This window comes from Amphiura filiformis, chromosome 1 (genome assembly GCF_039555335.1).
Source record: "Amphiura filiformis chromosome 1, Afil_fr2py, whole genome shotgun sequence".
Lineage (NCBI taxonomy): Eukaryota > Metazoa > Echinodermata > Ophiuroidea > Amphilepidida > Amphiuridae > Amphiura > Amphiura filiformis.
In genome coordinates this window covers 71,993,918-72,008,404 of record NC_092628.1, presented here as the reverse complement: position 1 = coordinate 72,008,404, position 14,487 = coordinate 71,993,918, and the positions used below count along the sequence as shown (strand labels likewise).

Sequence of the window (14,487 nt, the reverse complement as noted above, 5' to 3'; positions counted from 1 at the left end):
TGTCAGAATACTCTTAGAACCAGGTTTGATACCTAATTCTAACCCATATCCTAACCCTAATCAGAATAACCCTTATCCTAACCCATATCCTAACCCTAACCAGTAACAAATCCTATCCCCAACCTCTCATCAACCTGTAAAACACACAATGTGTAGGGTATTTTAGAATTCCACTGTGTATCCATGAAATTGTGTAATATAAAAAGTTATTACCCCCCTCCCCCTTTATTACGAGACAAAACTCAAAATCTATGCATCAAATTTAAAACCTGAAATAGCAAACACAAACCCAGGTTAATTCTGCAAATTTTGATACCTCATTTGTCTTGATAGCTCAACATTTGTAGCCATGGTGACTCTTTGAATAAAAAAAGATGCATTTTCAGAAGTTGCACTAAAAAGCTACTCAACCCAGTGTACCATTACATTCTATACATGACTGGTCAAGGATGATCCGTGACCAGTGACGACCAGACACTCTAGCAACAAAAGCGACGTTCTATGGGTTTGGTGCAACTTTTGAATAGGCATCTTTTTCATTCAAATGGTCACCATTGCAAAAACTTTTGGGCTATTAAGACAAATGAGGCATCATAATTTGCAGAACGAAACTGGGATTCCTTTTGCTATTTCAGTTTTAAGATTTGATGCATAGATTTTGAGTTATTATCTCATAATAAAGGAGGGGGTAATTAGTTTTTGGTATGATTATATTTACATTGTATACATGTGACTTGAGGCAAATAGAAGACTGAGCTACAGCTGAAAATATTCGTGTACAGACAATGCATATTTACCTGTTGATTTGACCCATTTATGTTTAAGCTGTCATTGTGCGATACGTGTGATTTAAATACACCAGGGGAACCTTGCAAGTCATCTTTATCTCTTGTTTTCATCAATAATATTCAGCAAAATTTTCATAAAATTTGGGAACAACACCTCACTTTTGTTTGTCATTTCCGGTTTAATGCTCGAGTGGGAATACTAGGCATATCATGTGGTAAAACTGAGCACTTGTTGTACAGCCAATTTGAGATTTTTATATTCAGTCGATTCCTTACCTATTTTCCAATCTTTATCATTCAGGAAACTCAACAAAATATATATTAGCATTTATATGATACTAAAACTAATCAAATACTAGCCAGAATGACAGTTGGACTGTATTTCAAAGTCAATTTTGCCAACCTGCTACTTAATTTGTTTGACCATACTCCATATCCACAAGGGACGGGTAATGTTTCACACTGTCCTTAAATAAGGTTGTCTGGGTGGCTGCAGGAGGATAAATGCTTGTGAAATAGTATACATATAGGTCAAACAAGGGATACCTCTCATACATAGTCATTGCAAGTCTTCAATTTAAAGCAATTTTGATTTATCCAAGTTGGGAAATCAGTTTGAGTAACAGATTACACACATGAATATGGCCTTTTTCTTAACAACGATTGTATATGTTGTTTAATTGAGATTGACTTATGGTATGGCGAAACAGAAGTTGAACTCTCCCAGCATATTGAATGAAAGTAGAATTTGTTTCTTAAAAAGCTTAAAAAAATGTCAAAAGCAAGACTCCTCAAATTGTTTTATATTTTAAATAATTGCTGCATTAATTTGACATAATTGGGATTTAAAATTAGACAAAAAAAAATAGTTTCCTAAATAGTATATTTCACATAGGCCTATATTGTGGATGAGATGTAGGTAATTGTACAGACCCATTTAGCCGATTTTAATTGTGTAGTGTGAGTTATAACACAAGCCATATATGGGGGACTGAACTGGGTGGAGTAGCCAATGTTAGGGTAAGCAATTTAACAACAAGCATGCACAAACATGCAGAAATCAGGATGGCAGGTAATCGTCATGGAAACTACTTCAGACAAGTATTAGAATATATTGGAAACAGAGCAGTCGGCTGGTACAATGAAGACCAATTGTGACACAATCTGATCCATGGGGGCCAAAGGCAGCAAATTTGAAACTGAGATAAAGGCAAAAATATGGAGTAAAAAAACAATAAAATACATAAGAAAATAGACATCAAAAACTTTAGAACCAATTATGCTAGACCGTTGGTGTTTTCAGTAAATGATAGCCTATTGTATGTAATAATAAAAATACCTCCTTTGGCCCCTATGGGCCAGATCGTGTCACAATTTAAAGAAATAAACTTGGAAGTTATCTGCAAATTTCATTGTATGTGAAAATGTTCCATTCAAGGAATTTGCAAGAAAATTCTGTATAGTGGGAAATTTTATAAGGAAATTTCATAAAAGTTTTCATAGTTAAATTCAGAACTGCAAATTTAAAAGCCCGCAAATATATTTTGTATCCATGGTCTTTAACAGGTAACTGTACATGTTTGTATCAGAAATCTTAAGAAAACTCAAAACTGCTCCAAAAAGTTCAAATCGCAAAAAAATTAATACAGCGGAAATATAACAGTTCACAGTATTCACTTTCTGACATTGTTTACATTCTCACTCTCTCCATCTCCATGTTTACAACAACATATTTTTGCATTTCTGTTATGAATAATTGAATCATTTTAGTCTTTTGGGCTAGTGTTATTTGCATAGAGACATACATGACATACATATAGGGCAAACAAAACCTTTGTGATAATGTCACATTTTGCTCATGAATGTTTAAATACTATTTCCTGACAAGAGGTGTCCCACAGGTGATTACATATTATAGTCTGAAAAGTTGTACACTATACTATTCAGCAAATTAATTCAGCGGTCTGCTCTGTGATTACCGCGTAAAAAGAACTAGGTCACGCGATGCTACGCAGCTTGACCAGGGAATGAGGTGCCGATGTGATGCTGACGCGATTCAATTAGCCAATCAGAACCCCACTTCCGTATACACCATATGCGCCAAATTGGCAGACCGCTGAAGAACTGTGCTGAAAACTATAAAAACAGATATGAAATAGACAGGTTTAGGTGTGTGCTTGATTTAAATCAAGTCAATTAAGAGAAATAGTCCTTGAAATTTGTGGTGTATTAATTTCATGAAATGTAGTTGTCTATGTAATGTGATGCCATAAAACAAAATGAGTTTTTCAAGTTGGGCAAGATCTTTTTTTTCTCTCATTTCATCTGAATATCAATTTTACAAGTAAACAATGTAATGGAAACCATTGAAAATCTAGATTCAGGGTTCCTGAGATTTAATAATTTCTGGGATTTAACTCAAGATTACTGAAATTATTCTGTTGCTTCCAAGAAACAAAATAAATAAATACAAGAATTGCCAAAAATTGCATAAACGTTCTGGCCATATCACAGAATCAATATCAAAGTCATCAGACTCATTTTGCTTCCACAAAGGTCATAATGCTACAATTACTACATACTGACAATAACATGGTATTACAGTATATCCTTGTAGGTTGTGGTGCCTCTCAGCTCAAAGGGCCTTCTGATTTGTAGGTATTGTCCATATGTACCTTTATTAGATTATGGGCGACTTAAAAAAAAAAGACTCCAAAGTGGGACATTTTGTCCGAAAATTCATATTCGCTCTCCAAGTGATTTTTGTGTGCTACTTTGAAGTTAGTATGTTAAAGTTTGTGAAACAATTGAGGGACAGTCTGAAAGCATCTATTTATTTTTATGGCACATGTACTACAGAATATACCCACTTTGTAAGAAAAGTCACATAAAACTTTATTTGTTTTTTAGGTATCTAAAATAATGGTTATCAACACTACTGTAACATTTAGAGGTAATCTGTGACATGGTTAAAGACAAACAAGCCCTTTAAAGTATATCTTTACCATCAAAAACTGAAAAAGTATCATTTTTCATATTAAAAACACTGATTTTTACTCACTTGAGGGGCAGAAGTTTTCATTCTCAAAAAAATTAACTGTAGTTAAACTGTTTAACATACCTACATTATAAACAATACCTGTCAGAAACTATTCCAAAAGTTTCAAGTTCATAGCATAATGCATGACAAGGCACTGCAGGATCCAAAATGTATTTATACCATATTTGTACATTGGTGTTACACTCCTGACGTGCCAACTTTGATAGGAAATTGCTATTCTGTGGATATCAAAATACTTGTCTTGTTTAGAAATCAAGCATTTAGATTGTCCAACATAATATGAAACATAAAAAAGCTCATTCGACAACAATTATTATGGGTGTCTTTGAAATTTTTTGTCCCTTCTGCAAGAATTTATCTCAAGTTTTTAATATTTTAATGATAATTCAAAACAAATATCAGTAACACCATGTAAACTTGCCTTTAAAATGTCAACATAGTCTTGTTTTAACCATTCTGAAAATATGGAGCTAATGCTTCATTCATTTCTAAGATAGTTCAACACCAAGACACACAATGTACTTTGTTCACTTTGTGTTACCCTCCTGACACACCAAGAGTGGTAGATACTAGCAACTCTTGATGATCACAAACATTTGAAATTGTTTAAAAAAATAACTGTTAGGGATGTTAAAGTAATGCTGACAATCATAAATATATTAATTATACATAAATTAGTTATAAAAAGTACAAATATGTGGCTAAACATAGGGCCTGTTAAGGTACTTAGGCAAGGTGATTGCTCAATTTCATCAGCAATAACATTGTCAAAATTTATGATAAGAAAATGTAATTTACAAACATCAATTTAGCATTGAATGAAAGGTAACAGAACACCTATTCAAAATATGGAAACTGGAATTTTCAGTTGTTGATTATTATTCTTTCTTGAGTGATTTTGTTGCTAAATTAGAATTTGACCCCCTTTTTTGAAAATGTTGACTTCATTGGTAGATGACACATTTTTTGGTACTTACACAGATATTTGGTAAAATTATAATATAAGGGTACATGTTACTGGAACAAATATCAGGAATCAAATTGAATAGGTCTTACTTTTGCTATAGCTTACAGAAATTTCATGTTGAATTTCAATGTCCACAAAAAACGTTACTCTCCTGACCATTTTTGGCATCAAAAATTCTCATATTTTTTTTCTGAAGCAGCCATAGAAAAAATCTTCTGGTAATGAAAGGTGGGCATCATAACTCATATTTAAGAATAATTACCTGCTCTAAAAATCATTTCAATTTACAAATATAGGGTGGAAACTGAAAGGAGTCATTTTTTTGAAGTCGCCCTTATAACTTCCCACTGTTATTGGTGTGACCCGATCAACAGCCCCCAATTTTTCTTCATCAAAACTGAAATTTTGGTATTGAAAGAAAATTTGTATTTTACCAATTACCCCAGTAAAATTTAACACTCTAAATATATGTTTCGTTTAGATGGTGTGTACAAAAATGTGATGAATTGTGATAACTACATCTAAAAGTATATACTCTCCTATGGTATGGGGGCGTTGTTGAACACATTTTTGCTTCTCATGTCAAATCTGCTCAAAATTTGGAAACCTATTGTTTTAATGGTAGGTCTCAATATAAGATAGAATAGGAAAAAATCTGATGCCCCTTTAAACCTTTATAGAAAATTACATGAGCCCAAGATTAGGTATAGAATATATAACTTGTGATAAATAAATATGTCTGTGCCTTGTGCTAATACTGTAATCTGTGTCAATAAGCTGGGTTCATGTACATCATTCATATTGTGTATGTTGTTTATGGTTGTGAACAGCTTGCAAGCCTAGTCACATGAATTCAAATTTACATCATTTTAAGTTGGTTGTGGTTCTGAAGATTCTTACTGGGTGAAATCCTTTTATATTTCTGTAAGATAAATGGCTTCAAATATTATGATTTAATACCTCCATCAAATATGACTTGATTGAATGCAATAACCTAACATTTAGAATTCATAAAGAAGACGGAAATGAAAAATGAAATAAAATCTAGCAGTTGTTGTGTTAACCGTCTGTTTAGCAGTCAGTATTTGATGATGGTTGATATGTTTGTTCTACCACAAGATACTGTTGTTAAGTCCAAAAGGGAAATGAATGTATTTTGCCAATTTGTGTAATTTCCTGAACCAAATCCTTCTCAAGGGACTGTCTGCTTTGCATAGTTGATATTTGTGATATATAAAAACAAACATTGTTGATATTTAGTGATTGCTGTCTCTGTATAATTGCTAGCCGGCTGACAGAATGGGCAAATAGTCTGTACTTAAAAATCAGTAACAATCGTCGTGTTAACTTATACATTTATTGAGCGTCATTGAGGAGATAAATTGTGCACTACATAAAGGTCACAAGGCATCAGTACACAGTTGACAAATGAAGAATAAAACATTACAATCATGGAAAAACATGTTGGCACACTTTGACTGCCTTTTGATAAGTCTCCTCCCCCACTCCCACAGTTCAATGTTGGGCAAAGCCACATTGTCATCAGGTCCATAAGACCCTCCAACAATGAAAGATGGGAAGTGGCAAGGGTGTGATACAGGGGAGAGTTGTCTACTCAAATTCATGACAGACCTGTATCGCTTGCCTTCGTATTACTGGTATGACATGCAGTTGAAATTATTTTTTGTCAACCCCGGGTGCCAACAATTTTTTTCCATGATTATAGATCTATACTACTTTTTAGATCATGTTGTATACATACATTACAGGTTATATTTTGAAATACCATATTTCATCATTATATCAACTAGACAGGATCGGAGTGGGTAATTGTTGTACTCGTATGTAAAGTACCATTTTCCTGTTGATTGGGTCCTCACCAAACTTCAAAATATTTTGTGTTATCCAGAAATGAAATTTTGTGAAATGTATTTTAAGGACATTTTATAAATCACTATGTTCCGAATATCACTGGCCTTGGACTTGTAATAAACATTTCTGACTCGTATTTTATAGTGGTCCTGTAATGATCTTGTTGAGAAGACAACTTACTTCCCTGTTTTGGAGACTTCTATTGATGACATCAGTGAGGAGGAGGAGGAGGAGCCAAAGAAACATGTGGAAATGGAGGAGGAGGATGATTGGGCTCCATATCTGCCAATCAGGGTGGGCCCCCATTGATTCCTGATCAACCAATGGTGTAGCCAGTGTGAGTGGGAGGCACAGATATTTCAAAAGACTTTCCCTCCCTCCCATTACATATCAGCTTTGTCAGTCATGGGAAAATATACCTATTTAACTTGCATGTGACACCATGAAGTGACATATTATGTATGGTTGTCAGGTGTCTTGAGAAATAATATGGGACATGTGCTGCTTTCACATTGATATGGTATGCTATATGCATAGGTTGGTATGTACTTGTGTACATGTAGTAAGCTTGTCACAGTACTATAGAGCACATTTCCTGAACATTTAACTATATATTGGCATATACTCCCAAAGTTCTCTTCTTGAGGTATAAGATAGTGACAAGATCAAAAAATCTATCCCTGACAATCTAAATCTGTGGTGGAAAATTCTTACCGGTTTGCATCATAATTCTGTGGCTCCTTTATAGATGTTGTGGGTTAATTTCATTATCAGTAACTGCCTCCCTATCATATATATAAATCCTGGCTATACCATTGTATGATCATTCTATGAGCACTCACTCATGTCATGGTCCACTACTGGTTGCTTACATTTAATATATCCATGCTTATAAATCAGTAATCATACTTGCAAAACAAATCATGGAAACATATAATGGAGTATTAACTTGTACATTTATCCCATCTTGGAATTGGATACTAACCAAACTATGGTCACATCTGAAGCTGATGTATTCTGGAGTAGCCATTTGTCTTATGATGTATTATCTTCATGCAAGCATACTCAGAGTTAGCCTAGTATCAAGACCATACTTTTACAGCTTGCAGAATAGAGAGCTCTGTCCAATCCCAGTCTTGACAATAGGCTAATTTTGTCTATACATGCCTACATGAAGGTTAGACCCTTATGGGTAGTGGTTAAAGAAGAATAAAGTTCAGGTCTGCTAAATTCTTCCTCAAATTGCATTTATTTTCAATTTATATCGAGGGGGAGGCTTTGTTTGAACAAAAGCCAATAAACTTCATTAGCATCAAATAGCTATTTCATAGAGTTAGACTTGCCAAGCATGGCTTAATATTTAAGAATAACAACATACCACCGGTGAAAAAATTACACAAATTAAGTGTAACTTAACTATTTTATGTGTATTAATGTTTGTAAATAAACATCCACATAATCATACTGTTAATCCATGTAAATATAACTTTCTCATTATATTCAAATTAATCAAATTTATTTCCTGTATATTGCATGTCATAATTATTATGGCTTGGCACTCTAAGCTTATATGTATTCTTCTCTTTAAGGTAATAAACTCCAGTGTCTATTCTGAGAACGCTTCTACAAAATACTACGCCTATGTACTGATGCTTAATATTTCATTTGCAGGACCTTACGGGTGATCCTTTGTTAACATGCACTTACATAACCAACACATAGCTGCACTGCACCCACATAGGTCACCCTGAAGGCAGCTTAAAACATGAAAAACCGTAACTCTTCAATCTCAAAAGCAAATATCTGATCCTTATCATTCTGCTAATCCCAGCACTGATCCTGACCCTAAACCTGATTCTTATCCTAAAATGGTAACCTATATTGTGTCTCGTCTCAAGTTAAGAGTAACGCCATGTTGGACTTGGCAATGGCAGTTTTGAATCGCACATGCTAACCCAATTACACTAACAAATCGCAATTAGGTTAGGTTAGTGCACATGATTCGAAACTGCCAGTGCGAAGTCCAACATAGCGTTACTCTCACCTTGAGACGAGACACACTACATGTATAGCTAATCCCAACACTTAATTCTTTTCCTAAAATGGTAACCCTACCCTAAACCCCAAACCCTTGTAGACAGCAACCCTTTATTCTATAGTCTTGCTAAAAACACTTCACCCGGTGCTGTAAACTGTTTAACTTACACATACTCATGTTACTGTTTGCAACATGTAAAACACATTGTGTTTCTTGCATGGGTAAGGTAACTTCTTTTCAACACTATTCTTGATCAAAGGTACAATTGGTGTATGAACTCATGGTGTAGACTTCTATAACCAATGTTATGTTATTTACACCGTAAACATGTGTATGCCTAGTCACCAATGTTAACTTGCAACAACAAGTCTTGTGGTTTTGAATTTTGTGTTATGTAAGATGCTGTTTACAGCAAATCTCCTCCCATGAGGAGAGTGCCAAATTAGATCTGATCATTATCCATCATCAGTGATTTATGGATACTTTCTTAATTTTGTGAGATTGTGCTTTCCCAATAAAAGTAGATTAATAATACCTGTTTGCTTTGATCATTTAAGTGTTGTATGTAGTACATATAATGTTCTTGAATCAACTATTAGTAGACAAGAAGTGGCCATAATTACAATGATATTAATTTCTTGTTGATTTTTGTTGTTAATTTACAGGTGCCTCTATCTCTGGGTTATAACCATACCAACTATCACCAACAGCGAGCAGCTGAGGTGAGGAGCATAGCAGAAGAGAGCCAAGGTGATGATTGTGAAGCTGATCCTCCACCTCCTCCAAGGTCGAACTCTGGATCACATCTCAATTTCTTCCAGCTTCAAGAGAATGCCAGACAGACGCCAGAAATGAGGAGAACACCTTCCCCTCACTCGGCAAGGCGTACCAAATACAGCCGACATGACCAAGGTTTAGGTGAGAGTAAATCCGCGTCGCCATCTCAGGGCAGTATGGAGATGATAAATAGTCCGTCGTCACGGCGACAGATGCCGCCAAGAGCCGAATGGGATTCAATGAGCAATTCACAAGGCAGTCTAAGCAGTCCACTGCAAGGTAATGGTGGTATAAACACTTCAGCACATATACAAAGGCGAGCAGGAGATGCCAATCCGCATAGTAAACAAACAAATGGTGGCAGCAGCCATAGACATTACGCAAATAACACTAATAGTACCGGTAATCATACGCCGATACAAGTGGGTAGCACAGGAAATATTAGTAATCATAGTAATTCAATGTTAGCAAGTACTGGCAACCATACGGTATCAGCACCGCAGATCAGCACTGGTAATCATTTGCCACCGGGGAATGCCAACACCGAGGCACCCCGTATACGCAGGCCCATATCATTTGTCACCGCCCTCAAAATGAGTGAAGAGGCAGACGCCACAAGAAAACTCACCAGAGAAGCACTGCCAATGGCGGTCATAGGAAACATAAAGGGGAAAATAGCAATCACGTTTCAGCTAACGCTAAAAACTCTGTGCATAATCATTCAAGGTCAGCAGGAGAGACCTATCGAGATGATCATTCAAGGTCAGGTGAGACCTATAGAGATGAGAGAACTCCTGTCATGAGTTACGAGGTGTCTGTATAACACATGCACCCCTCAAACTACCATATGGGCTGCTGTGAACGTTATAAATTTGATATTTGTTATTTATTATTCGCCGGTAATATCACTGAATATAATAGTGAGCCTCTCTCATTGTTATTCGGCCATTCTATCCACCAACATATCCACTATAATGATTTCTATATCAAAGTGGTGAATTCCTTATTTGTTCCAGTGATCGAGTGGTGATGGAGTTAGTGATAAACTGATCAAGAAGCGGCAGACTTGATATTGATTTCACCAATGCTGTTTTGTAGTAGTGTGTTTCTACTGAGAATATTTAGGTCTACCTGTTATCCAGCAAAGTAGGAACTGCTCATTACTGTCATATCCAATCAACATGGCACTTTTAGGTTATGGTGATGCATACTGCTAAGCATACAGGTAACAGGCTCTTGGTAGAAACAGCCTGGATAACATTACACCATGTTGGTAACAGTACAGCCATTTTGTCATTGGAAGCACACTATTATCACCTGCAGAGATAAACTTGGAATGTTGCGTCTGACGTCATTCTTGGGGTGGATGGCAAGTTATTGCACTAAAAGGATGCCTGCCTCACATATAAGGACCCAGATGGGCAAGACAGTCAATCATAGCACGTAACTGCTTTGAGTGACAGGTGACATCATGCGCAACGTTTGGAGTTTATCTCTGCGGGCGAATATAAAAGATACAAATGTCTTGAACAGATTGATCTGGTTTGCAGAACTATAAAATTGTTTTTATTTTCCAAAACTGAGTAAAGAGTAGATCTTTGAGTAGATCGTTGAGTACTTGGTTTAGGAAAAATGAAATGGTCAAAACAGGAGCATTATTCAATGTATTTGTTGCTATTTATACTGCATAAGTCTGCTATAAGCTATAATGTTATTTAATTTAGATAATGTAATGTCAGGATGGGAAAGAGTTGCAATCATGTTTCAAATGTTATTGTTTTGTCTGATCATATTATCATACAACATGCATCCTTTGGTTTTTGAATTTGTTTTATAAAAGAAACATTCATGTTGTTATGGAATATCTTGATGTACTAAGTTGATTAAATGCAGCAATTGGACTTAACTGTTTATATGGTAAGCATACATGTTAAAAGTTTGGATAGATGGCTAGGTTATCTACACAAAATGATTTGCAATTCTTTATAATAATAAAGTGCGGTAATCATGGTAAGGGCTCATATTGAAATACCCTACCACGTTTTCACACAGAAAGAAGGCAGGATTCCCCTCGCTAAGCGCGCGCCTCAGGAAAGCTCGGTCATAGAACGGATGGATTATATGCATCAGTGATACACCCTGCCCAGGATTTTAACAAAAGAAGGCTAGCACAGGAAAGCTGCAGGATGGCGCACACCTTCCTGTGTAAGGGAATTTCAATATGAGCCCTAATGGAAAACAGACCAAATATGATATGCGTTTGTGACATAAAAACTTCAAATAAATGCTAGTGTTATATTCCAGTGGACAGGAATTAAACAGAAATAGTACTTGTACGTCTGCAGTATATCAATAGGCGGTCAAATTGTGTTGCAAGATTTTTGGCATATTATATGTTTCCTTTTGTATATTAAAAATGGTATATGCCAAGTGCTACCTATTACGGGCTCCTGTTTTGAGAGTGCTGTCACCTGAACCACAATTGGAAGATACGTTATCCAAAGATTGAAACTCAATAAAAATGTGGTTGAAGTACATGTAGTCTTTGAAGAACATTTGCTGCAAATTGTTAAGATATTTCATCGTTTGTAACTGAGACTGTATTGGCCATTTTGGTTTTGTGTTTGAATTTGTTTGATGTGCAAAACTTGCATTTCAAAAACCAAAAAAACTCATGTCAATTTTGAATGAATTAATCTAGAGGATTAACCCCTTGCAATCACTTCCACACATACGTGCACAAATACACTATTTCAGATCATGTAATTGTCATCACTTCACCAAAGGAGAAAAATGTAAATATGTACATACAAATTGTGAATCTGAGATGTAAGGAATTGCCCACTGATGATTGTGACCCTCCATGCCAAAACCAGGCAAAAGTCACCAAGACACTTGTGATATTGCTCAAAACAATAGTACATTAGAGAATGTTCAACAAAAATGTGTTTTTTTTCCAAGGGCAAAACAGTGCACTTAACTAGGCATCAAATTAATCTTTATACTAATGCATGAACAATACAGCTGCAATATTAGATTTGCAAACTTTTGCCTGATTTTGTCATGATTTGTGCTATTCCAGTTTAAATCAATACACCCCCTATGGAAGACATTACCTTAGTCTCTCATACAGTGGGTGTGAATTTCAAATGGAGTCATCCATTCAGGTACACCCATTTGAAAGTCACACTCCCTGTGTGGGGGATTAGGGTTATGTCTTTCATAGGGAGTGTATGGATTTCAACTGGATTAGCCCATTGGTCACTTATGGTTTTTGATTTTTAGTTGTCAAAAAGTATCTTTTATTATTTATTTGTGTTGAGTGTGTATAATGTGAGATACATTTCTAGGTCTGATGAAAGCCTCATTCATTTGTACTTTATTATATGTGACACAATCTGGTCCATGGGGACCAAAGGTGGCAAATTTGAAATTGAGATAAAGGCAAACATATGGAGTAAAAGATAATAAAATACATAAGAAAATACACATCACAAAACTTGGGAACTTTAGAACCAAGTATGCTAGACCTTTGGTGATTTCAATATAATGATATACTAATGTTTGTATAAGGTAATAATTATAGTACCGGTAACTCAATGTTCAAAAATGCCTCCTTAGGCCCCATGGAGCAGATCGTGTCACATGTTAAAATGATTGTTTTGGAAAATGATACAATTTAAAAAGGATATGAAGTAATTGGTTTTAGCATTAAAGTTCTGATGATGGCCTAGTGAGGTTTATCATTTTCTTTGGACAAGTATAATATATAATTGATGCCAAGATTTTTTAACTCCTTTGTTTTGGAAATAGAAAAATAGTTTAGAACCGCATTGTTTGTTTTGAAAAACAAAACAAAAACGCCTTTTTATACTTTAATGCAATTGTGGTGCAATGGTGTAATGTGAAATTTAAATTGCATTTTTCTTGTGAAGTTGCTACCTATTGCACAGTACTGTATTTAATAGGTCTTGGGGAAATTTGCTTTTAAATTACAGTGTGTTAGTTTTGCAAGAATGTTACTGTAACCTGTCAAACACTGTTGATTCTGCAATATGGTGACCTATTTTCACCTGCACTGACTTTGGGGGAATTCAGCATAAGTGGAGCACTGCCTCAATGCTGTCTGATACTTCTGGTGTAACCCAAGGAGCATCTGAATAGGGGGTTGATGCTATAAAATTAAATTTTGGGTTCCTCATCCAGAGGAATTTCATGAATTGGTGAGGACGGGAGTATTTTTCCAACTCAAATTAGGCTTCCCAAGCAGTTGTCCTTTATCAATGAAGTTGTGTAAAACAATGAGGGACAAAATATGGATCAACTCCAGGAGACGGATGCGGGCAGGGACGAAAACCCAAAGATTAATTTTATACAGCCTTACACTCACAATTCAGTGGGCATTGCGATCCACTCATTAAGCCAATTCTTCATAATTCACAAAATATTACCACCAAATTTAAGCACTATACTTAAAATGATGTACAGACTAAATGAACAATCATAATTAAATTATCCACACAAACTGGTCTTGTTAATGCTGTTGCATCATATATTGTTCTCAGTAAAATAAATAGCCCATTGCTTCAATATTAGTTCTGAACATAGCAGTTCTCATGGCAGTTCACTCGGTACTGAAGGTTTTACTTGTGGTGATCTTATTTTTGTATTTTACACAATGCATACCTGTTCCGTAGTTGAGAACAACATTTACTTAACTTCAGTGTTGCTGCTACCAAGTAGTGTTTGTCGAGCTGTTTGAGAAAAATGTTTGGATATAGGTAAATCTATTAGTATTAAATGTTAGCATTCAGTTTGGTTTAACATGCTCTCATAATTGTGGATGTTTCGTGGAATAAATGAACAAGAAACTTGGATATAAATTAACACAATTTTTATAATGTATGCAGAAGTGGACAAAGTCTTTTCCTATAACAAATCTTCCAATTAGATATAAAATAAAATGAACCAATACAACTACTAG

General features: G+C 35.3%; 1 protein-coding gene across 2 annotated transcripts in view; it reads left to right on the top strand.

The window, feature by feature from the left end:
* The window catches only part of LOC140152754 (uncharacterized), a 70,232-nt gene extending 55,942 nt beyond the window's left edge, over positions 1-14,290 (top strand). Inside the window, exons 8-9 of one of the 2 annotated variants that reach the window (XM_072175240.1) lie at positions 6,833-6,982; positions 9,392-14,290. In XM_072175240.1, coding sequence (XP_072031341.1) covers positions 6,833-6,982; positions 9,392-10,306 — 1,065 coding nt within the window. In that variant the 3' untranslated portion in view covers positions 10,307-14,290. The remainder of the gene's footprint in view (positions 1-6,832; positions 6,983-9,391) is intronic. The other variant, XM_072175248.1, reaches the window with a different exon arrangement.
* Positions 14,291-14,487: the final 197 nt, after the last annotated feature.